General features: G+C 37.7%; 1 protein-coding gene across 5 annotated transcripts in view; it reads left to right on the top strand.

Annotated features, from left to right (window-relative positions):
• Positions 1-1,442: 1,442 nt before the first annotated feature.
• SATB1 (SATB homeobox 1) overlaps positions 1,443-26,834 on the top strand; it is a 115,630-nt gene continuing 90,238 nt past the window's right edge. For 2 of the 5 annotated variants that reach the window (XM_075062448.1, XM_075062445.1), the window contains exons 1-2: positions 20,732-21,954; positions 24,684-24,919. In XM_075062448.1, coding sequence (XP_074918549.1) covers positions 24,709-24,919 — 211 coding nt within the window. In that variant the 5' untranslated portion in view covers positions 20,732-21,954; positions 24,684-24,708. Of the gene's footprint in view, positions 2,031-20,276; positions 20,700-20,731; positions 21,955-24,683; positions 24,920-26,834 lie in introns of those variants that run through there. The other 3 variants (XM_075062449.1, XM_075062447.1, XM_075062446.1) reach the window with 3 other exon arrangements.

The following is a 26,834-nucleotide window of genomic DNA, read 5'->3' as shown; positions in this document are numbered from 1 at the left end:
TTGCCCCGCTATGTCTTGTATGAATTGGAGTGTCTGGTAGTAACTACCTAAAAGAGTTCTCCCTGCTGGAAAGATCAATATTATTAATTATTATATTATTACTATAATGTAACCTTTGGGCTTCATGGATTCTCTGTGGATTAATGATTATTCAAAAATGGTGTTACAGAGTGGCAGCTTTTTATGCCAATAAATACAACAGTATAGCACTGGCTTATTAAAGAAAGGTGTATCAGCTTAACAATGTCAAGATCTCTTATTTCAAAAACATATAAAGTTGTCTAGAGGATTTTTGTTCATTTGTTCCAGGAGCTGAGAGATCAACTCTGCCACAGACTGAAAATACAGAATGTGACTGGACTGGCATTCAGAATCCCCAGTGTTCTCTCTTCACAACCTTCCAGAGGAAAAGAAAATCTCAGCTTTCAGGAAAAACTGAATTCACTGCCAGGTTCACTTTCCAGGCACTTTACTTACAAACTGTACATCAGCTAAGGAAGGACTGAAGGTTTAAAAAGTCTCTCCAAGCTGAAGTAACACTAATGAAGAAAAATCAGAAATATCATTATTTACAGGCACTTTGTGCGACATAATACATCGTATAAAAGGACCACAAAACTAAGGGCAGCTTGTAAAAAAACACACATTGAGTAGCTCCAGCGTGCTTAGTTGCAAACTGACACCGTGCAGTTCACGGCATGAGCCTGACAAGTGGAACGCTTGCAAAAAAAACCAAACACAAACAAAAAAATCCAACACATCCCTTCCCCCCTTATCTAAAGCAAATACGGGCTGCCTGCTGTCATACTCAATCCAGATTTCAGAGCCACTTCCCCATGCACACACTTTCCATTAACTTCATCTGCGCCAGCTTGTTCTCTCCCCACTCTCGGGTCTCAGCGGCCGGGGCACAGGCGCGCACACGCGGCCCATCTGGAAAGAGAGAGGGAGCCCCGGTGCCTGCCCCTCTTCTCCGGTCCCACTTGACGATCTGACCCCTAAAATATTGATCACCTTTGTTAGATCCCTTTCGGAAACCGGCCTGCTCGCTCATCCTTTCACTCGCTTGAAGAGAGCAGCAGCCGACAGCCAAGCATGTGGGTATAAATATTGAAATAAACGAGCCGGAGGGAGGGAGAAAGTGGAGGTAGGAGGGAGGAAAGAGCGGGGGAGGTTCGAGAGTTGTGTGTATGGGGGAGGGGGGGATCAGCCTGGTGCTCCTGCGAGGGGCGCTGCTCTCCGAGAGCGGATGGGAGGGAAGAAGGGGGCAGGGGGGGAGGCAAGATAATAGCATTAAAAACAACCACCACCAGCAGCAGCCCAACAACAACAGTGATTAGCTCCTACCCATCGCACAGGGGCTGGGAGGGGATTGTGTGTCTCTCACCTGACTTCCTCCTCCACCGCGAGCCCGGGGGGGGGGGGAGAGACACGCGCACACACAAACCACTCTCACCAACTCAGCCCCAAAAACAAGGGCAAGCAGAAGGGGGGAAAGAGCGAGCGCCAGACGCACACCCGCCTCCGGCGGCGGCGGCGACTCCCGGCTCCGCTCTACGCCGGCGCTCAGCCTCCCCCTTCGCCAGCCCGGCTCTGCTGCTGCCGCCGCGCACCCTGGGAGGGCAGCAGCAGCCGCGGCTCGGCTCAGCTCGGCTCCAGCACAGGCGCGAGCAGCGTCCGCCAGGGGGAGAGAGGCAGCGAGACACGGCGCACGGGTGCAGCAGAGCCACCCCTGGCCGAGGCTCGCCCGCTGAAGCCTGCGCCCGGCGTCCTTCCCCGCCCAAGGGCTCCGCCACAGAGAAGGAGCCGGGCACACGCCAGCCCCGCGTTGGTACCTTGCTGCCCCGCTGTCAGCCCCGGCTCCTCCTGAGGAGCCTGCTCGGCAGCAGGCGTGCGTGGCTCCCTCCCACTCCGCGTCTCCTTCCTCTAGACGCCCACTCCCGATGGGTGAACAGACAACTTGAACTTCAGCGCGATTAACTTCGCCGCCGCCTGGGAAGCTGAAGGTGTCGCCCGCTACGCTCTCATGAGTGAGTCGGTCTCTTTTCCTCCTTCTCTCCCGCCCCCCCTCCAGGTCTCTAGCGCGCCCCGGTTCTTGTGTTAATAGTCACATTGTGGGGTCGGAAAAGTGGGGGGAGGCACGGAGGGGAAACGCTTCCCGAGCAGCGCCGGCCGGCGCTCTACACACCTGCCGCCTTGGCAGGGCTGCATGCCATGAACCCTGGGGGGTTGTCCCGCCTGGGCTCCGGCTGCTGCTGAACCCCTGCCGAGGGGCAGAGCCGGAGCCACTGGCCCTGCGGCCACCTTTTCTTGCAGCAGCCACTTGAAAAAGGCAAGTTCCCTGAAAGTTTGGGAAACTTCTTCCGCCCCCCCAGCACGGGAGGTGGCCGGTGTTACACCGGCCAGCTGCCTTGGCGACAGGTTGCCTGGATTGGGAGCGCTGGAAACGATGCGTTTGTTAAACGTGTGTGGGCTGGGGGGAGCGGGGGAGGGTACTTAGCCGACGTGTTTAACCTGAAACGCAAAGTTGCTGAGGATCGTCTTGGGGGAGAGGGGGGAGAGAAACAAGAAGGAGATCAACTTTGGAAGTAATCTCTGAGAGGGACACGTTTCTCGCAGCACGCATCGTGGCAGCTGGCGTGCCCATGACCTTAGGGGTGAGGAGGCACTGTGAGCACAGGTACGCTATCTCCTCTCCGCTGGAAGTCCCTCCCCTGGCGTCTTCCCCTTTAGAACCGATTGGGTCCTTGAAATAGCAGCGAAGGATCCAAAAGGAAACAGAGTATTTATTTCCAACCAGCGATCCAAACATGCACTTGGAAAATCCTCCTAAATTGATAGTTTTAAGTACATTAACCGAAGCGTCCTACCAAGATAGTGCCACTGTTTAAAAGACACCTGAGGCGCCTTTCAAACATCATTTTACAATAGCTATAAGGTTTATTTAAATAATTCAAATACAAGTGTATACCCTGGATTTTTTTTTTAAAAGACCAACAGAATTTTTCCTCTAATTCTCGTAGTTTTGTCGAAATCTTTGATTAGTTCCAGTGAGGAGAACTAATGAGACACTCCTGCACGTTTCCAAGTTTTGCTCTGCCAGTCCCCAAAATTTAAAGTGCTTGTGTTACTGACAGAGAAACCCTTATCACACTGAAAACTTTACTAAAATATTTTAAACCAGCTTTTTACCCCAAATGGGTAAAAAAAACTGGCAAGCATCAACAGTTTTATTCAGTCAAACCTAGTGTAATTTTCCTATGAAAATAAGTCATAATTTCAGATTCAAGAACTCTTAAGGTTAAGGCATATGATCTAGTAACAGACCTTTATTGGGGATATGATTTAGCAGCAGTCCTTTATTTCTACTTTATATCATTTTGGTGTATTACACTGGGATATCATTTGGTATATATCTGTCAGCTCCAGTCTGCTGGCAAACATTAGCATTCAAGCTTACATTTTTGACAAATGTGCAGACAGAAATAGCATGAATAAGCATCTTAAATATTAACAACCTAAGCATCTGTTGTGAAACAAATTTAATATATTTACTCTGTTTTTCTCACATTGTTAGAAAAGGTTACAATAAGTGTAAAATTGCAATGTTAGTTAATACAAGGATTGGATTGGATATTTCCCTATCTCTTCAAGTGTTTAAAGCAGTCACCAGATATAAAGACATTAACTCTGGTGCATTATTTAAAAAAGAAAGTTGAAACGGCATACTGTGTAAAGGCTGGAATATAGTACAGTATCTGTAATTTGTATCATATTCACTTGCAGTGTTAATATTATTTATACACTTTATATATACACTCATTTCCTGTTTCAGATTTTATTAATAGCTTGCTGATCAAGTGGAAATAGTATTTTATATGCAAAAATGTGTAATAATGTATAGTAAAAAGTGAACATGAAAAGACAGCATATGTATGTATACATGTTTGTATATATACATATAAATGGATAGCCCACGTACATTATAAAGCTCTATAACAAAAATAAAACCATTGTCTACAGTTGTACCCACTCCTGAATACTAACAACTAATGAAAAAGAAACAACTGACTCCAAGGAATTCCTCTTTCCCCTGGAAAAACAGTAATCTAAGTAAAACAAGAACACAGAGGGAAGTGTCCAAAAAGCCTGTATGGGTTTTTTTTTGTTTGTTTTTGTTTTTTTCTGGAATCAGTGCATTCCTCCTTTTCCCTACAAGTGCAAATGTGTAATTAAATAATAGTTCTTTGTATGCAAAATGAGTTTACTGGGACAAAAATATTTAAGTGGAATGCTTTTTGTTCATGCATTTTTTAAAAGTTAGTTTCTTTTTAATATTCTTTGTTCTTGAATCATTAAATAGCAAAGTAACTACCAAAAGAGTTCCTCCTCCTCTTCTTTCAGCAAGACTTATCTAAGGATAAGTATTTAGATACTGCTTATTTCTGAGAGAGAAATATAAAGGAGGTAAAGTCAACCTGTGATTCATTAATGGTACGTTGGTTTGCAGAACAGGAAGAAAGAGAGAGGCTCCCAATTTAGCCAAAGCTTGTAGTAATCATTTTTATCTTAACAGATTATGGTTTGCAATGTAGGCCCATAAGGTCAGCTGATAAGCACCTGTCCCTTATTATTATAGAGATCCTTTGGTTATAAATAGTACTAAACTAAATACAATGTACTGTCTTAGAAGTACCATAGTGATTATGTAATATTAAAGCCCAAAGGGATGTAGGCAAGTGTGCCCTTTCAAATCACAGAAGTGTCTCTTTCATGTAGTCAAGTCATGGATAACTACAACTTACATTACATTAATATTTTTGTTGGAGAAGAGGTTAAATGCATAGGATTTCAATTTTTGCAATCTTCAATGAAAGTTCAGCATTATTTTTTAAAAAATCTAATTTGATATTTTAAATTACTGGAAAATTTTATTTCAGTCAAGGAATATATTTTTTGAAATATAGCTGTTTGCCAGATTTTTTTTAACTGAATACCGTAAGATTAAATTGAAATCCTTGTTATGCTTTCTAGTTGTATTTGGGGAGGGAGACAAACAGATTAAATTAATAAAATTTAGTAATAGATTGATAAATATATTAACATTTTGCATCTGGACTACAGATAAACTGTTATTCAAGATAACACAACAGTTCGGGCTACTTAAATCTTTCTATTAAAAATGGGGGAAATGTGATTTTTTTATTTTTTATTTTTTAATATTTCAGTCATGTTTCTAAGGAATATTCTATTTTAGCATAGACACTTCTTCAGAGTTTTATAACCCTCTTATGCGTACCTGCCATGGCTTTCTCTAGATATATTTATTAAATATCTAATAACACCACAAACTTTTCTTCTAGAACAGTTTTAAACATAAGTGGAACATGTTAGTTTTTTAATTTATGTTGATAGATATAGAGTGCATATATCCTTAGAAATCATTGCTTTTTTTCAAAGGGGAAACTTTGATTTTTCAGTCAGGGAATACAAGGAGAAAAAAACTGGAAGTATAGGCAGTTCCATATATCATTTTATTTTTTTTGTTATACTGGGATGATGATATGAAGTGGTCATTTAGAGCGGGATGATAAAATTACAGAAGAACATTTTTTACTTTTTTACTTTTTCAAATTTAGGGCTGCTAAAAAATGTTTTTGCTAAAGTTGTTTGATTGCATAGAATTTTGAAACTGATTTACTAGAAAAACTACTAATCATTTTTAGTATGGGAATATATTTTCCTGATAAAATTGAAGTTCTGTTTTTGCCATTATGGGCATCAGACTTTAGTAATCTGCTCCTCTTGTGGAGTGAACACTTTCTACTTAAAGCTATCATGCAACTACTTTTTATTAACCCTGCATTAAACTGACAGCACAGCAATCAGAGGGAAAATATTACTTATTTTCCTGAAGTAAATACCAGTTTATAGGTTAGTGCATGTATTTATATTCCTATTGCCACTAAATAATGGTTCTTTCTCCATTTTAATATCTGCCTGCAGTGTTATCCATGGCAGCTGCTCTTCCTTGTTTGAAAAAGAAAAGTTTTGTTATTATTCCACACCACAAGGAACTTTAAAGAAAGATGATTCCATATTGTTTTCTGTGGCATGCAGAAGCCAGTTTTAAAGAAACAGTATTCAGTTTTGCCTAGCATTCTTGAGTCGGGTTTCAAACAGTGAAAACATCATTCCTTAAGACTGTATGCCTACCGAGCCACTTAGCTTGTATATTCAGGCAACTGCAAATAAGGGCAGAAGCTTTATATTAATAACTGAAAGCACAGATGTGTGTATGATGAAAAATGTTCTGCAACTCTTTCACTATGCAATGTAATGCATTTTTAAACTTTAGTTGTTACAAAGTTGCTGTACATTATTTAAAATATCAAAAACAACCTATATTCCAGTTTGATTGTTAAATAAGAACTTGTAGTACTTCTGCTTAAATTTTGCAACTTCTTAAAAAGTCTGTTTCCTACCTCAGAAAATTCCATTGTTATTTTTAAACTTTGTTTCATTACCTGACTGCTAACCTGTAGATAACATTAGTAAAAACAGCGTACACTTTGAGGAGAATGCCATTAAATTCATTATCAGGGTATTCTGCATCTAATCTTTGCTGCTGAGGTCCCCTTTGTTCAAAACAAGTTATAAACTTACTACATTTAATATTAAATTAAAGGTATACGTCCTCTTCCATATGTATGGTACTAACAACTCTAATTCTAACCAACAATGTACCACAGTTTGTAATTGTTACAACAAAAAGTCTATGCATTGGCCATTTTTAAAAAGTAGGTGTTTACTTGCATCTGACGAAGTGGTTATTCACCCACGAAAGCTCATGCTTCAAAACGTCTGTTAGTCTATAAGGTGCTACAGGATTCTTTGCTGCTTTTACAGATCCAGACTAACATGGCTACCCCTCTGATACTGTTTACGAACAGTTACTGTCCTATCGTATCGGATGTCAGTAATATCTGTTTACCGGTTGGCAAATGTTGACTTCTTAATGGTTCTACAAGCCCTCCATCAGGGTGTACATATCTCCGTAACAGTAGATGAAGTTTGGAACAAAGATTAAGGGTAGGTTATAGCCCATATATAGCATATAAATCAGATCAGTTATACAAGTGATTCTTCTTAAAATTAGTCTAGTATGATAACATACCTCTCAAGTGTTGTTCTGAATAGTAAATGTATCTTTTTAAACTTGGAGGGCTTAATTCTCCTCTCATTCATGTTGATGAAAATCAAGAGTAACTCTGTTGAAAGTAATGGCACTATATTCGTATATAACTGGTGGGAGGTCACTGTCAGGTCTAATGTATAGGGTGTGAACAAAGTATTAACACACATTGTTTAGTATTGTAGAATGTATGGCAACTGTCTTTTATTGTCTATTTTAATATAAATAATAAAATGTAACATTTATTTTTTATATTGGCCCATTTATACCCTTTCAGTTGTTTTGCAGCAGCTCTGCGTTGATAACACTGGTTCATGAAATAAGCCCTCTTCATCTGCATCAATGATTCTTTCATGAAATGCATAGGTTGATTAAGATTACGTGGACCTAGGTCCACAAAAATTGTTCCTCTCAGACAGACAGCACTATGTACCATACACCAGCTGAGTTGGACTTTGCCCTTTGCTCATATTTTGACATGACCGGAGGTGTTCAGGGAGGGGCTTTAAACCCAGTGTACATCTGCTTCACTCAGACTCTTGCTTTGGCAACAAGTAGCAGACCATCAGCAATCATTTGTGTATTGTGTCACTGCAGCAGTGGGGATATATCTGACTATGGGGACCATATATTAAGGATTACCCCTTAATCCTTTCCTGACAGACAGAGTAGCAGAATGGATGTCAAGATTCCTGGGTTCTATTTGCATCTCTGCTACTGACGTGTGTCCTTGGACAAGTCACTTACAGTGCCTAGACAATGGGAGGAGTTAGGTACTTAGCTGCTTTTGAAAATGCCACTATTAGGGCCTCATTTTCACATGAACTGAGCGCTCACAACTTCAGCTGAAATCACTAGAAACTGCAGGTGCTCAGCATCTTTGCAAATAAAGTTCTTATTAAGTATCTGCCTTATTTTCCCTACCTGTCTGACAGATGTTATAAGGCTTAATTAATTACTTTTTTCCTGTTTGCATAGCACTCTGATATATTTGCATGAAAAACACTATACTGTATAAGCGCAAAGCAGTGATGTTGTTTCAGGACCCAAATGGAAAGATTTTACTTGCAACTTAGAGTATCTTTCATATGCCCATCACAAGTAGTGTATGTTGAATTTGTCTGTTCTTGATGGCCAGATAAATGAAACCACTTGCAATGAAAAATAAAAGTTTTGAACAGAATATATTTCAGTGTTTCAAATTCTATATATATACTGTTACATGTAGTAGCAGTGGGTACACACACACACACACTAGCAACAGCAAGCACAAACAAGTGAAATTTCAACCTGCGTTTAAAAGGTTTGTAATTTAAAGTTTAAACCAATAGATTTTTCTATGGGGAACAATAGTGGAAAGTTTATTTTAACTATGAAGGTTTTTGTTCATAGGTGAGTTTTCTTGATTGATATTAAAGGTCTCAAGAACAAATAAAAATATCTTTAAGTTTTTTAAAATGACAGTTTTAGTTTCCTAAAGATTCATTGTAATATAAATACTGTATGCTTATTAGCATTACTAGTGCACTAGACATTTAATTACAGTCTTTGTGAGACATGTTATCTGTATATTAACTATCACTTAAAGAGAATGATATATACTCTTACATGCAGGCTCTTGCTTGCCAACCTTCTTTTTAAGATTATAGATTCAGATCTTCAATCCAGAATTTTCATGACTTCAGTCAAAACAACTCAACTTCACAAACTCTTCTGTAGGAACAGATCATTTCTTTTAAAGGGTATTTTTTTAATGAACACTACCAGTTTTATTTTAAGTATTACTTAAATAAAAGAAAAACAACAATTTTTCTTTCCCAGTCTTGTACATGGAAACAATTCATATATGTCTTTGCCCATTCAAATCAAATATCCTTACAGGCATTTTTTAAAACTTTAAGAAAATATCTTTGCATATTGAGTAGACAGACTATAAAAATAATCTATTGTAGTATGGTGGGTGGTTTTTTGTTTTGTTTTTATTTTTTTAACATATATGACATGACATTTAGAATCTTCTTTTCCAGCATTAGCTCTTAAATACTATTATTATCTGAATTACATTCTATATAATAAACATTTGTGACCAGTGATTTGAACTACCAGAAGCTATAGAAAATGACCATCATCATAAGCAAAATAATATATTTACCTAGTGCCAGTTTTTCCCCTCCTATGTGTGTCCAGGTTACACTGATTACAGTGATCCCACTAATGTAAGTGTTCCATATGCAGAACTCAGCATAGTTGCAAATGGTGGTTTTGCATTGAGATTACTTACAGGATCAGACATAATGGGAACTGCACATGTGTAACTGAGGGCAAAAGTGAGTGCTTGGATCACAGATATGTTTTCTATAATTAAAAACAAGAACAACGCTACAGCATTTTTCATGAATAGACCCAACCACAGCAGTATTGCTACTGAACCTAATTCAGTACTTTTCTGTAAGAAAATCTCCTATGAAGTCATTCTGTCCCACTGCAGATGTAATATTTAATTTGGCTTACTGAAGACTATAATCCTGACTATAATTAATGCAGAATACTGTAGTACTTTTTTAAAATAATGGATGTGTTCATTTTATAACAACATTTTCATTTATTGGACTTGTGATTCCATTAAATGCTGTATTTGGGTGATTTATCCTGTGAGAAACAGGGTCATTATTTTTGACTATTCTGAAAAATGCTTTCAGATACCATCTAATAAAGTTATACCTTCAGAGCTGATATTTTTAATATATTTGTTGTATAGTTAAACAGATATTTGTGTGACACAAAGAAAGATATTCCTCAAGCAGCATTTTACTGTTTGACATACTGTATTTCCAAGCAGTATTTTATAGGTTCTGTCTCTTTAAAAATGCAGTCTCCTCTATTCGCCCTATTAATTGTTGATATGTTGCCATCCACGAGACAAAAATTAGAGCTGTAATTAAATAATCATGTGATGCTCCTTAGTGCCAGTGAGAGCAAACTCATTTTTCCAGGCCCTGATGGTCACTGATTATTGTATTACTACTGGCTTGCTTTATTTTATTTTATTTATTTATTTAATGATTCTGTATTACTAGGATACTTAACCACTGCCCTTCTTTTCAAAAATAAAGAAAGTGGGGAACGTTGTTAGTTAATTGGCTAGCCATCCACAGGGACACAAGGTAGACCTACCTTTTCTGCTTTTGGTCACCTGATTGGTTCTTTTGGGAAAGCTACATCAGTAGTGTGGTTGTGTGCCATTTAATTTACACTGGTGTTTTGGCTGGGATGGATGCATATGGGGAATGCCAGGAGAATTACAAAAGGAGCAGGGTATTAAAATTCAGAAATGATTAAAATTGAAATAAAAGGATGCTGCTACTTTGCCAGTACTCAGGCAGTCATAATGACACACAGAGATTAGTTTCCACCTTCATCTTTTCCTTCTTTCTCATTTCCTCTTGTTTATTGTTGACACATTTTCCTTATGTCTCTGCTTCTCATCTTTCTGTATCTTCCCCCACACACATACACTGTTACATATTCCTACTTTTTCCTCTTTCCTTAAGCATGGAGAAGCTTTTAAACATACCGTAACAATAACAGAATAGGTTATTACTATTTAATATTCACGTGATTAAAATTCTCAAACACAGGTCAGCTATATTATTAACTGATACATAATTTTTCATTTAAAAATTTGTTTATTCTGTCCTTACTGTTTTCAAAAAACTGTCTCCTTTAGTGGAATGTTAGGCTAGGAAAAGAAGAACTTACCAGTCATGGATAATCAGTTATGCATAGATTCAGATTTAACAGATGGAAAGTGGTGAGTTAAAGTTTCTCTTTGACTTCATGATTTTGTTTGTTTGTTTTTTGTGACACCTGTCTCTTATGTATAGTTAAACATCTAACATAGCGTACTGCATCTTTGTATTTTTTCTTAGCATAAACTCATTTTTTCCTGTTCTTAAGTTATTGTTCTTAATTTGTTTGACTGCAGGGGTTTCTGCAGTGACTCTGGGGTTAAATTATCCTGTCATGAAACTAGCATTTTAACTAGTAATAAATTACACAATGCCATTTAATCTTAAAATTGTGTGTCAACGATACGTTAAATTGAATGAGCCAAATTCTCCCTTCAGCTATACCCAGGGCCTTCAGCAAGGTGACATAGGTTCAACAGGACAGAATCTGTCCATGTTTGTGTATTTGTATATACATACAAACACACTCATATTGTTATGATACTTAAATAGGCATACACTTCAGAGGTTTTAATTAAATTTCTTTCACTCATTTGATAGTACAGAAGATTCTTTTTATTCCTTATTTTCAAAAGTCCGCTATGGACTGGAGATAACAATCCTTTTGTGCATGGAAAGATTTACACACATTTAAATAAAGCAGAAAAGACATAACCCTTTGCTGCATTATGACAGTGGCAACAAAATGGTAGTAATTGAAAGAATGGATAAATATTGTGTGCTTTTCCCCTAAAAGCTATTTTAACAAAAAATGATATAAAAGGAAACTTAAATTTTGGTATTGAGTGATGACTGTTTTAAAGCACAATTTACTGATGGTAGTACATTGGTGTGTGCTTGTATATGAAGATGATCTGTATTTCAGAAACAAATATTCCATATTCTGTACTGTGTGATGTACTGAGCGACACAGAAGTCATATTCCTCCCAAATATCCTAATAAATAGCTATGTAAAACAGGAGTAGCTTGGTACTGAAGTTATTTCCCTGTGACTGCAGTAGTTTATACCAATCTTAAATTGTTTGAAAGGTTATGTCCAAATGAAAAAGCATCTTTCCTTACCTGGTTCCACCCAGATTTGAAACTGCACATCCCTCAGGTATGGCACAGGGAAATTCCACATCTATATACCTACAAAATTATAATGAATTGGAAGATAACACAAAAAGTACCCTCTGTATTTTTGTTGAGTAACCTATTTCACAATTTCTCATGAAGGTGCTCTCTTTATAAGTGGGGGAAATTATAAAGAAAGATTTTTTAAAAACTGAACAGAAAACAAATGCTGTATATCACTGTGTACTACAGAAGGAATTGAACACTGACACTCTGAAAAGAAATTATGAATATTAATTTTATAACAATGGTGAAAGTTCATGCGCTCACTACTGTTCTTTGAAGAAATATGTGGGGTACACTGCTAATATATCAACTAAAATTTAAACTCATTTTCCCCAAAATATTATATTACTGTATTGTATTGTACAACACTTAGGGGGATATGTTTTATTCATTTCTTTTCTTGTGCTGAGGCCTTAACTACATATAAACTGTCCCATGTACTACCTGACTTCTAACCAAGGATCCTAAAAATTACCCATTTTTTTTGGTGGGATCCCATCTCTTAATTACTCACTCAGATGAATTTCTGTTCAGATCAGGTATTCATTACCTGAATTAATTACTCAACAAAGGCTATGCTATAATTGTTAATAGGAACTAGGTAGCACTATATTGGTGAGGTAAAACATTAAAAACATTCTAATACCTTGTTTCTTTGATTATTGACCTAGTATTCTGATTCCATTATTATAGTTATTCTTTCTGGTTTTTAGTCATCTAAGTCAGATATTCCAGTGTGTTCTGGAAGTTTACAGGGGACAGACAGTAACATTTTGAGGTTGTTTGCTTTAGTGTTAAGTTGCTTGATTGCTTTTGTATTATGTTCCTGTGTGCTTCTACAAATCACATGTATTATAGTGGCACTGGATATGCCAGAAGATGCTTTATTTTAGCACCTCCATGTTGCTAGGTATGGTGTGTGGTCATTGTTTGCCAATGGAGCTTTGTAAAACCATTTCATTTTCTGAAAAAAAAAAAAAAAAAAAAAATTCTTCAAATTTTGTTTTTGTGGGATCTTCTGAGCTCTGGATGGAGCAAACTCCAAAATTCAAAGCAAATTCAGCCCAAACAACCAAGTTTAACTTTGTTTGCACCAAAACCACATATTTTGCATGGTTTTTAGATCCAACCCAATATTGATCCCTGTCCACATTTGGGTCAAAATTATGTGCACCGGTTCACTTAAGTTTTTTGAACTTTAGAAAAAGTGGCAGAACCTGGGCAGAGTTTTGAGTTAACGAAACTTGAAACCAGGAGATTGCATGTGGTTTTGGGTTTCATAATGAAAGTTTGACATAGTTCAAGTCATCAGTCAGTTCTAACCATTTTCTTAGACCTAAACTCTTCCCTGTTTCCAGCCCACAAGAATTATCAGTAGATTTTTGAGGAAGTGAATTATTAGTACTATAAGAGTTGAAAAAACAATGATTGTCTTGTCCTCTTGATGAAGCAGGCTAATGCATAACAAATTTCTGCTGTCGGAACTCATCAGAGCAAGCATCAAAAGTCTTGCTAATAGCACTTGAATGGTCCTTGTGTAGTGATAACTGCAATGGCAGGGGCTGTTTTGCATTGTAATATGTAGCTTTGCTTGGACTGTGTGAAAATCTCATTCTTACTCAAAAGTGTTGGATTAAATTTCTGTGTTGCTTTGGAAGCCTCTTTCTTTATTAGCTCAGTGTTTACTTAAGATCAAGAAGGAAATCCAGTAGTTTGTCTGGAAAAACAACAGTCAACTGTGTTATAAAATAGTTCGGAAATATCAATTTAACTCTGAATTTAGTAAATACAAAGATCTGAGAATGTTTTTGTTTGGTGTTAGTCGCTTACATCTGTGATATTAAGCTCTTCTATAATGTTCAGTACAATGTTTTCAGCATCCCAACAAGCTCCAAAAATGAATACAGGTGCCGCTTGAACATGTCCCTCAAATAACACTACTTATTAGCCAAGTCCTTTGACATAACTGTTTGCAATTCCAACCCTCCACCCCTATCCCTTGCCTACTAATTATCTAGTGCCTGGGAAAATCAGAGTTTTAACAGAGAGCACCTCTCAACAGTAAGTATCTTTCCCACAGATATATTTTGAAAATGCTACCTTAAACCAGAGCCTTTCAAACTGTGACCTGAAAGCTACTGGTGACCTGTGGAACACTTGCTTGCGAGGTAGAAGATCTGGCAGATCATATGATGCTGGCTTTCCTCTTTGCTTCCAGCTTCTAAATTGCATTAAAAGAATATATTAAATAATTTCTTATTACAAATTTCCATGAAAGCAATTACTGTAGTTGCCACAGGGAAGTTATAAGTGTGACTTGGTGGGAAGGTAGTCTGTACAATCATGAATGAGAGAAGAGATAATCTATGGGGCTGTCTTTTAAATTGAGGTCCGCCCTTTGCAAACTCAATGCCATAAAACATTCTTATATATATTAGTGTTTGTGAAAGTAGCTATACTGACTTCAGGAATTAACTCTGTCTATGCCGCGGGTATAGATTGAGCAGCAGCACGGTAAGCTTTCCCATACTGCTTCAACAAAGAGCCTCATCTCCTCCTAGTGGGACCACTTTTAAGGTGTTTAGTTTCCATGCCCATTCAGTCCAGATTTCTCTGCTTGAGACTGCCAACAAGAGTGTCAATTAGTACTAATTGTTGTGATGGGTTTTGTGATGCTGACACCTGTCCATTAACATTGCAACCAACTTGGATTTGCACTGGCAACCTAAAGGTGAAAGACTCTATATTATCATTATCAATCTCTTTAGCCATTCAATTCCCACACTTATTCTCATCAAAAATGTATTACTTTTGTTGTACTTATACCATAATTTTCTCCCAGTAATTTGCCTCAATGCGAGTTGTGGCAGCTAGAGGTAAACCTAAATGACCAGCCAGGTCACATCAACTAAAGTATATATTTTCCCCAATCATACAATTATCACAATCAAACCAGAAAAATACCTATATAATGCATATATGGAAAAGGATGTGGTGGTATGACTAAAAGTAGCCTGTTTTAGCCCTAAACTGTATTTGCATAATCTTATCCATTTTATCAAAAGAACATTTCTTGATTGAAATATATTTCAGAAAACATTTGCAGGAATAAACACCAGCCTCCTTAGATATGTAGTTAATAGGGAGATGTCCGCCTGTATGTGATTTCCTACACTGTAGGCTAACTGAGACACCCAAATGTAAAATACAGCACTGTGGGACATCATGTAGATACCTGATATTTTCTAGGGGATTCTGAGTCCATAAACTAATGAGTGCATCATATGTGGGTTTTTCACCTCTAACAGATATGGTAAGGATAAATTACTTCAATTAATAAGCAATTAACTACAGTTGGATACAGACTAAAGTAAGTTAAATAGTCATATTATGCAACTTTCAGACCATCACATGTGAAAGAACACAGATAAAAATGAGACGGGACAGCAGCGTTTTGTGATATGCTTCTCAGTGAAATGAAACCCATAGCATTCTTACTTTTTGACAGACACGCTGCCCAGACTGGGACAGATTTTGATCAAAATGCAAGCTTAGTATACACTTTTCACTTCATTGAGAGAGATGTCACCAAATGCTGGAACTCTAACTCCAAAATGTTGCAATATGTATTGCCCTAGGGTGACCAGATGTCTCTATTTTTATAGGGACAGTCCTGATATTTGGGGCTTTTTCTTATATAGGCTCCTATTACTCCCCCACCCCATCCCAATTTTTCACACTTGCTATCTGGTCACCCTATATTGGCCACACATATGAAATGTAATTTCTGCTTGTCAGGTTAGGTAAACTGTTTGGACTGTAGTTTCAGACAATGACTGTTCATTTCTAATACGCAATTCAGGGTTACATCCAGTGGAGAAGTAACTAGAAAGTCAATACTGCATTAAACTGACAGACTTGGGCACATGTTAAATAACGATAAAAATATGCACAGTCGTAGGTATGCGTTAAACACCATAGACTTGACTGTTTCCAACTTTGCACAGGGGCACAAGGGGCAGTGTGAAGGGAAGTGCAAGGACCTTCCCACCCCATGCTCCCTTTACCTCTGAGCAGCATAAGTACAAGCACCTGCAAGAGGAGAGCCACTGCTCCCTTCTAGTGACCATGGATGTTAGCTTCCTGAAAGCCAGGACTTAGTATTCTTTCTTACCACACTGAACAGCAGAACTGGCCAGGCATGGAAGAGTGTGCACTTCACCTCTTGAAACAGAGGAGCTGCCATTCTGATGTAACACTCTGGGAACCAGCCAGAATTTCCATACAGATGCCTGTTGCAGTGCAACCTCTCTGCACCACCTCCAACACAGGCCATTACTTGAGTCACACTAGTAGCCTCACAGTTGTCAGAAATGCAAATGTGGAAAATCCAACCAGAGCCAGATCTGGACAAAAATCTGATGAAACTAAATGTGCAGTCTCTAGTGCCAGTTTTGTGATGCTTCCAGGTCATGTCCTGTTTGCTTTATACATCAACCATCCTACCAACTTCATGATTTTGACCCACAATGTCCAGAGATATACCAACTTACTTTGAATGAGAGATCAGAATAGAGTCCTTAGAAAGCACTGTGGTAACACTCCACCCTAAAGGCATTCATTCTGTAACCCAGGTACTGACTGATCTATTGAGAGTCATCTTATCCCAGATTTCAAAAACTGAATACAGACTTTCTTTGTGTCCATATACAGTTTTGGGAAGACACATTCTAATTCAAAATATTTATTTCTGATTACTATAATGAGGCAGCTTTAATATAAGTATTTGACTTCACTTGATATGCAACTAATTTGAAAAGTGCAGTTATCACATATTTAAACTACTGACTGCATACATTCCAGGGTATTTATCTGTTTCTTTATCCATGTATCTCTTTTAATAAATAAAAATAACATCTTCCAGCGGGACATTATTATAAAGTTGATATACTTGAGCATGTATTGGCATAATAGTCAGTCTACAATTACACATTTTTACAAAATGTTAGCATTTTTTGCCTTTCGCTACAAAAATCTGATATCAGTATTATAAACCAGTGAAATAAAATTTGAGCTGAGTTTGCTATTATTGATGAGAAGCATAATCATTCATATATGCAAATATAGGAATCATTGTCTCAATATTTGCTTTCCATTCTAAGCAAAGTTTTACACTAGTCACTGTTCAGAGCCTGCAATGAGTGTGTTAACAGGGGTAGGTGATATACAGTAATGAAGTTTATTGTGGTATGGACTTTAAAGGGTATATGTACATATATGCAATTTCACAGCAATTATTTTTCATAACCATTTATCTCAAGCCCAAGATGTGTATATATATGCATGATCATATAATTAACAAAGTATTTGTCAGTGTTTGGTTAGTGTCCATAACAATATCATTTAGCCCTCTGTGCTCAAATATTATCAGATTTTTATCTCCCCAGTCTTTTAGTTTACTCTTGATGCTTTAAGATTAATCATTTTCTGTTTTTTTTTTAACTTGTGCATTTTAAGTTCTTTTTCACATATGTATTGTAATACTTAGGCAAATGCATTTTTTAAAACACAGATTTTGTCTTAGTTTTTTTTTAAATTTTATCTGGTGATCAATTTACAAGGTGTTATAGCCATAATCCTTGTTCCAAGGATTTTTAATAGCTATTTATTAAACTGCACCTCTCTTCCCCTAAGTTCTGCATTTTCCTTATTCTTGATCATATTGCAAGCAACAGATACATGTGCTGTCACTTTAAATTCTCATTTTTCTGCATCTTTCTCTTTTCTTTAGTGTACTTCAGTGGTCAGTCTTTTTTCATCTTTTAAACTTTAGTGCTACAAAAGGTATTCTGAAAAGGTAAGAACTGATCCAGTGTAGACATTCTCCACTATTTCCACAAAGTTTAGATTCAACTATTTAAATCAGATTTTTCAAGTGTTAGAATGTTTGGGGTAAAGATTCCATCTTTCAATGACTAAATAAAATTCAAACTGGTGAAAAAAGATCAGTTTCTAAATAAACCTGCAAGATAGTTATCTCTTGATCATCTGTTATAGAAAATGTAGATGACACCTTCTCTTTTTTCTTTTGTAAAGAATGTTTCTTGTTGTTTTCCTTTTTGTCCAGTATGCACTCTTTCAGTAATAATTTTAATAACCTTATGAAACACAATGTGTACAACTTTGTGTTTCACAAGTATTCCAGTTTCACATCTTTGAATATTATATATTCATTTGCAAGCATTGCATGTCTTTGCTTCTGTGATTATAATCTATTTTGTTCATTGCTGAATAAGATATTTTATGTATTTCACCCTATTACCATTTTCTTTTCCTGTATGCCCTGTATGTTGCTTGTGCTTATTTAAGTAGATGTCAGCTTGTTTCTTTGCCTACTTTTGATGCTGTGCTTGTTATAGTAATGTGTATGTGGTGATACCTTTACTCTTCACAGCATTTATTGATTTGTATTTTTTTGTTCAGAAATTATATTGTTGTAGTTTGCATTTTGTATGTTATGATTAATATTAGCTCCCTGTTGCCTACTTTAAAAAATAACTCTTCTAAGTTTATTACAGCTTCTCTGCCTCTCTTAATACAATTTTTTTTCAAGTTGTTACCCTGAAGTACTGTTTCTCCAGTTGGGTACATATTTTCATGCATCAATTAAAACTTTCTTCTGCTTCTAATATAGCTTTTATTTCATATACAGTATGTCTAAACTTGTGCACTTTATCAATACATGAGTTTAATTTTCCTGTTCTCTCATAGCTTGTGCAAACTTGTTGCTTTCAAGTCTATCTAGTTAGCCTGGTCTTTCAAGTCTATCTAGTTAGCATCATGGGAAATCTTTATCTTTACATATACCCATTTATTTTGTGAATACTTTACCAGTTTCAGTAGTTTTCTATTCTTTGCATTTCACTGGGTGGGTTTTGGACCTTATTTTATAAACTGTAGATTGCTACGACTGTATTGCATTGCTTTTCGATCAGGATTATACTATTTCCAATATATTGTGATTTTATAATATCTGTGATATGGGGTTGTTTAATTATGGCTGTTTCTTATTTTGTTACTCATGTCCATCACCATCATCCTTGCTGTAAAACTTTATAGTAGATCATCATGCAAGTGACTATATGGTTCCATGTACAACTTGAATAGGTACTCTATTTAGTCCCACCTCCTGCCTCTGTACTGTGGTCTTTTAAAGTGTGCTTGTCCTTCTCTTTCATCTGGCATAATACAAAAGAGAGAATCTTTCTTTCCATTTGCATTGTTAGGTCTCTTGGTTAGGGGAGTTCTGTTTCTTCTGTGGTATGCTTCCAACCACAACTACTTCTTGGAGGAGCATATTTCTTGTTTACTCAAGGTTTTCCCAACCCCTGGAAAAGTGAAGTGAAGTAATATTATAAGTCAGATACAGAGCATTCCCATTTCCTCTCCTGGTAACTTGAGTGCACCCATAACTATGTAGCCCATAACTTTAATTATTATTTACAATTTGTTCCATTGCTCGTGTTAGGAACAAAAGCTCTTTCACTCGAGGTAGCAAGGAAATAGGTGTTGTTTTTTTTCCCTGCCTCTTAAGGGTTCACCCACTCTGGACTCCTTGTTGTCCATCCTGATTTGTAATCTGCCTGCTCCTTGTGTGCACCATGCACCTGCTTTCCAGGCTGCAGCTCTCCAGGCTGCCTCTTTACCGTCCCTTAGTCTGCTCATCGCTCCAGCTCCTACGCACTTTACTTTGCGAAAGCCTCTGCTCACTGGTGGGTGCCCCTGTGGCTGTCAGGCTTGGCAGCCGGAGCAGCGTCACCTGCAATATCCCGTCCCCTCTCCCTGTAGTTTCAGTGCGCAATCCCCTCGGGTCCCATCCCTCGCCGTGTGTTGGCTACTTGGCACCAGGGCAGCAGAGCGGGAGGGGCTGTTGATTATTACGCACATCTTGGCAGGTTGCCTGGATATTGTTCAGCCCCCCGCGACCCCCATCTGGTTGGGCCCCCGGCGCCGCGTCCTGCCTGCAGCGTAAAGAAGGGGCTCGGAGGCGGGCGCGTCGGCTCCGCTCTGCCTGCGCCGCGCGCGGCCCCCTCTTATTCTGGCTATTGTGTGTAATCAATGCAGAGCCGCCTCACCCTAATCAAGCTGATTACAAATTCCTGCGCGCCCTGGGCCGGAAATCGCACCCCTTTCCCTTCCCCCCCCCCCGCATCCAACCCTCTCCCCCACTCACCTCTTTGGGTCTCTGGTTTCCAACCCCCCTCCATCCCGCTTCTCGCTCCGGTTCCCATTTCCACCCCTGCTCGCTGTCCTCCTCCGCTCACCCCTCCTCTCCTCCTCCACCGCCGCCTCCTCCTCCTCTGCCACTTTCTCTCTCTCTCTCTCTCTCTCTCTCCCAGGACGCGTCGGATGATCCGGGGCCGCCGGGGAAGGGCTCCGGGCAGCAGCGGGGAGGCTGCGTCCCTCCTAGTCTCCGGCTGTAAAAAGCCGGCTGGCCTCGGTTGTTGTATTAAAATGAGGAGGAGGAAGAAGAAGCCGCCGCCGGGCCGGCGGCGGCAGCAGCAGAAAGCGCTGGAGGAGAGGAGGCTCTGAGCAGGGGACGGCGGCGGCAGCAGCAGGAGAAGGAGGAGGAGTGATGAGTCAACTAATAATTTAATGGGGACAGAAACACGGAGGGGGGGGAGAGCAAAGCGAAGCAGCTCCGTCCGGGGAGACAGACGCGCACACACACAAACATATCCATGTAACATCCAGCCACCAAACCGGCCTAAATAAATAGCCAGCCAGGGGGAAACAAGCATCAAAGCCAGGATTTTTTTTATTCTTTGCAACCTTTTGTTTTTCCAATTTTTTCTTTGCCATTTGCAGTAACTCTCCGTGGAGTTGTCTGGGTTTTTTTATCACTCTTTTGTTCATTTTTTATTTTGAAATAATCATACACACCTCTTGGTGGACTCGGTGGGAGTGAAATCTCTTTACTTTTGGTGGTGGTGGTGGTGGTGTCTTGTTGTGAGTGTGTTTCCTTCCTCCTCCTCCTCTTTCTCTTTCTCTCACAACAGCCCCGGGTAAATGAGAAGAGACAGATCCTCTCTATTTTGTTGTGCGTTTTCTTTTAACGGACCGGGAAGGCGAAATTAAAAGTGGCATTTTGGTGCCTTTTCTTGCTGTTTTCTCTACACTACCCCTACCCCCACTACAGATTCATGCAGAAAGTTTCGGGGCTGTTAGTGGTTTTGGGGGAGAGGAGCAGATTGGTTTTTGTGTGCGCGCTGTTCTTGTGTATGCTTGTTGGAGAATAATAGTGTAAGTGACAGCCTAGAAGTAGACTTTCTCCTCTTCACCCTGGATAGAAAAGCTTTCTCTGCCCCGTCCCTCCAGCCCCCCCACTTGCTCTTGTCTGCATTGATGATATTTTTGAAAGAATAGCTAAAGTCATCCCCTCCATTTAAATCTACTACTTTCATTTTTTTAAATTTATTTTTAGCATTACACTTATCTGTTCAATTTTGAGCTTCACTTCCTCCTTCCCTTTCCAAACCTTGAAAACGGCTATCCTAAAAGAGATTTAATATTTTTGTCCATTGCCGTTTTGCTCATGGCTACTCTGTTTCTCGTCATTTATTTTTGCCCCTCCCCTGCATAGAGGAAAATAAAAAAATAAAAAGGGGGGGGGGAAATAATAGAATTTCGGGGGAAGTAGCATTCAAGACTGCTGGCTTTTTAGGGGAGGAGAAGGGGGTGTATGGTGTGTGTGTGTGTGTGTTTTTGTTTGTTTTTTTTAAGGATCTAGCCAACATCAGTCTTGAACTTCTTCCTCTTCAAGAGCTCTGGCTGCAAAGGAAACCTCCTTTGTTTTTGTTATTTATATGCTGTCAAGTTTTGAAGTGGTGAGTTTCGGGTCTGTTTTGCTAATTTCACTCAGAAAACTGCAGTGTTTCTATTTCTAGATAGTACTTTGCTTCTTTGTCTCTTTAAAAGGTCACAGTGAAAGCTTGGCCTGGACTCTGACAGCCATATGGAATGGATAAGAGCAGAGCCTGTTTTAAATGTGATTATGGGGTTTTATTGGGGAGAGAAAAAGGAGGGCAGATGAAAAAGGGAGGGGGCTAATTCATGAGAAGTTAAAGAAATAAAATAATACAGATTCCCCTTATTTCAGGAATAGGGACTATTACAATGAATTCATTCAGAAATTAGTTGATGTGTGTGATCTTTTTGAAACTGTATGTTGAAATTGTGACCTTATATAACATCTAGGATGAAAACCTGTAGCTAGGGTAAAAGAGGTCTAAATATGAAACCTGAATAAACTCTCTGCCTGCCATCTGTAGAGATAATAGTTATTCCATAGTGCTGTTATTCTGGACAGGCCGTGCTGATTGTTGCTCATCGCTATTCCAAACTGAGGTTTCAGTGAACTTTAGCCTTGGGCATGGAGATGAAATGAGTAAATTAGGTGTTTTATGTGCATGTAATTTTGCTTTGTAATGTAAAGCTTTTTACAAGATGACTAAGTGGTTAAAGGATGCCTATGGGTGGGTATTCTAAGGCCAAATTAGAATGACATATTTGGTGTTTTGGTAGCAGTCAATACGCTAACTAAATTCTGATCTATTATTTTTATTCATTGTATATGATATACTATTCTGTTCATGATGACTGGATACTTTTTGTAGCAAGAAACTTGGAGTTGTATTGTACTTTTTAAGTTGCCAGAAGTGACATGGATTTTCTTGTGTAAGGCTTTTTTTTTTTTTTTTTTTAAGTGAATCCTCTTATTCTCAGGAAAGACTAGTTTCAGAATAGTTTTATAATAAAGCAGCATTGTAAGGATACATTGGTAGATGTCAATGATTTGAGTCTGCTATCTTTGGTTAGACTGTAGTTAATGTAATGATAGAGTAATCTTGATTTAAAAAAAAAAGGCGGTTAAAATAGGCACATTTATTGTTTAATGAGACTCATAACCAAAAACAGATGGGACCATGATCAGGTAAACCTTTGGTTCTCAGCATGTCACTCTACAGCTTAAGGATAAATAACCATTATTTTCTAAACTTTACAGTTATTCAGTCGGCATTCTTAAGGTTGCTAGTAAACATCCAGATTAACACAGATTCTTTTCTTGGCTATGTAGGACAAAGCAGCCTGTGTTCAAACAGGATAGAATTGTTTACAGAATTATCATTGGAATATATGGTGTCTCCCAAGAAATCCAGACCTGAATAGCTTTGCAATGAAAAATGTACAAAATATGTTGAATTACTAGGCAACTGAAAGAAAGTAGCAATTATCAGATTCATGCAAGTCTTTCTAAATATGATTCCCCTAGTATTAGTGTTTGTACTCAGTAATGTAAATACTAGTTCATAAAATGAATGTCTAGTCACCTGTTCTTTGTGATTATATTCTATATATAATTTAATTGACTGTGTGACCATACCTTTCTCTGTCAGAAAAAGGTAGAAGACCCTAATATAACTAGGATAGTAATCCAGAATAAAATCACTACCAGATAAGTATATATTTTCAGTAACTGACTTTTTTATAGTTGATAAAATAGGTTTCGGGGTGTGAGTGTGTGTGTATATCTATCCATATAACTAAAATCACAAACTTACTCAATGTTTTAGTCTAGGAATTTTAATGATCCAGTCATTTAACTGGAATGTGTTTTGTTTTAAGAAACAAGTTTTTAGAAAGGAAATACAACTTGCTAAAATACCCATTTTCTTAATTTGATATTGTTGAAATTACTTCCATTTTTTTTTGATTTCAGGTACTTGTGTTGGAGGGTTTCTGAAGTTCCACAGGAATTGTGGTTTTTCAGCATGAGACCCTTGTGATATTAGAGAGATGTTTCCACCTTCTTTCAGTTTGTTTTGACTTTTAAAAGATTCCATATTTGACCCAACATTTAAAACTGGATTACATCTTAAAATATTCCTCTACATATTTTAAGTTTTCAAAAGTTGATAATTCGTAATGTAAAATAGCTTGGAAGAATGCAAAAACAAACAAAACCCCACCTGATCAAAAATTACAAGGCAATTGAAGTTGTTCATATTTCTAGGAAAAAGATGTAAATGCACAATATTTCATGTTGCTAATAAATCTGTTGCATGGTTACTTAAAGTTTCAGTCTTCTCTTCATTGTTGTACTTGCATTTATTTCCTAGCAGAGAGAAAGCACTTTTATAGTGTTGGTTTCATTTTTTTTCTTTTTTTAATTTTGTTTTTAATAAAAGCATTCATGATTTACAGCAAACGGTTGTGAGATTTGTAACAATGAATAGATTGGAGTATGTAATTTAGTAATCTCCTTCACCTATTTAATTCTCATTCTTAAGAATTCAAGAAGGAATATGACTACCTAGGCTGCACATAGTTGTTTTAGTGTTCTGTAGATGGCATTAAATATGTTTTCACCAAATCATTCAATCTTTGGAGAATGGGAACATTTTTCTGAGGATAAATATATAATCTTATTTTAAAATATTCATTTACTTCTTAATTGCGAGCTTACAGTACATATCTATCTCTGTAAGTGTGTTAACTGTCTACATACACATACGCACACGTGTGCAACATATATATATTTTTTAAATCGTGGCAGGTGATCTTTAGAGGCGGGACTGAGTATGGATCATTTGAACGAGGCAACTCAGGGGAAAGACCATTCAGAAATGTCTAACAATGTAAGCGATCCGAAGGGTCCGCCAGCCAAAATTGCGCGCTTGGAACAGAATGGGAGCCCATTAGGAAGAGGAAGACTTGGAAGTACAGGAACTAAAATGCAAGGAGTGCCTTTAAAACACTCTGGACACCTGATGAAAACAAATATTAGAAAAGGTAACACTTTTAATCTGCCTTGGAGAAATATTAATTATATTAATATATGCGTTGCCATTTAGGTGGGGAAACATACTTTTCACAGACTTCATTTATATTTCAGTATTGAATTCCAAAAAAAAATTTATTCCAGTTCTGATGTAAATCACATTTGTGAAATATAAGCTTCATGTTTGGGTGGAGCATCTTGCTTTCCAGGGTGGAGTCTTATTTTTGTTAAGGTAAAGAGTGTCTTAAGTTTAGTTGTCCTCATTAGACCAGATTCTTCCACTGAAAGACAGTTAGTGTAATAAATTCGCTCTCTGGTGAGTTTGTTTTGCTAAGCAGCACTGAAATATATATAAAAAGATGCACAGAATCCTAAAAACCTAATTCTTGCCTTTGCTCTTGGTGATAGTCCAAGCTTGGAAAAGTCAACAGTGTTTCATTAACATTTGCAAGTTCTTTAAAGAAGAGAGTTTAAATCTTTAGGTAACACACTGGAAAAGTCATTTATGATGTACTTAAGAAAATAAACTGTAAAGATTGACAATTCATTATTGACAATGAACATCTTGGGCATCATATTTTTCAGTGGTTGGTTTGCTGTAATTAGACATTCTCACAAGGAAAAGTCACATTTAGAATCGATTGGTGTGTGTGGCTTTTGTTTGTATTAAAATACTTCAGAATTCACCATAATATATTTAATCTTATATATCAAAATATGTCTTTTTGACTGTATACTACAGACTTGCTGATTTTAATCAAAACATGCTGTATGTGTTTGGCATTTGTTTTAAAATAACTTCTACTTTTTCTCAGTATAATTGCTATATGTTTATAATTCAGATTTTTCTTGCATTTGCTAAGCAAAGTGTAAAATGCAGCCAAGACCATTAAACACATAAAGTTAGAAGGCAGTAGGATTTCATTGTGCCTGATGCATAACATTTATCATACAATCATTTATTTTTTCCTTGGTTTGGTGAAAACAAAGAATATATTGATCCTGAAATGAACAGATACAGCAGTCCATATTGTTAGATCTTTATCTATTAAAAATGGAAAAACAGCACTTCAGCAAATTCTTTGGCCTCTGCTCATGATTACCCTATTTATTGATTGTTTGCCAAGAATGTATGCATCTTAAGAAAGCCAGAGTAAGAGCATTAAAAATATAATTTATTATGGCTTTTCAAACAGAGTGCATTAATATTGTACCGTGAAGCACTGAGGCTATATAAAAAGGACTTTCTGACGCCTGCAAACATATAAGTTCCATAAATTCCTAAATAGGAGATTTCAGCTGTCTCTGGTATTATGTGATATTTGCACAGCAAACTTTAATGCCAGGACAGTTTTAGACAAGGATTCTACAGATTTCACTGCTCCTTATGGCAGATGTGCTGTTTACACAGGCTCATAAACCTTCAGCAAAAGCTCTAACACTGCCTTCAGGTTTAAATCATGTTGTATTTTTAGCACCGAACACTGACCAGTGCTCTCCCCTTTAATACTAGAAGGTTATGAAGTTGCTGCACTTGAATTTCTTGCCAAATACTAGCAAGAGTGATCAGCCAGCTAAGATTGTGCTCTTCTGCATAATGTTTTTCACATTAGCAGAAGGACACAAGTGACAGTTGCTAAAAGGTTTAGCGACTTGATTTGTAGTCGTATGGTACCTGTGTGTCACTACCAGGATACACCTTTGATATCTACAACTTGCATCAAAATCTGGTCAAGAGGTCCTACTGTTTTGTTTCAAGTAGTATGTTTTTAGGAGTCCTGTAACTTATGGGACATTTGTACATAAAATGAAATATCTGTGTCTGTGTTGTAGTAGTCTAATTTTTGTAGCCTACCGGAGGCAGGGGAAGAGGAGAAACTAAGAAACCAAATGCAGTATTTCACTCCCTGCCTTTGTAATTTTTGA

Source organism: Chelonoidis abingdonii, chromosome 2 (assembly GCF_003597395.2).
Source record: "Chelonoidis abingdonii isolate Lonesome George chromosome 2, CheloAbing_2.0, whole genome shotgun sequence".
NCBI classification, from domain to species: Eukaryota; Metazoa; Chordata; order Testudines; family Testudinidae; genus Chelonoidis; species Chelonoidis abingdonii.
Note: the sequence above shows the minus strand (reverse complement) of the source record. Positions and strands in the feature narration are given on the sequence as shown.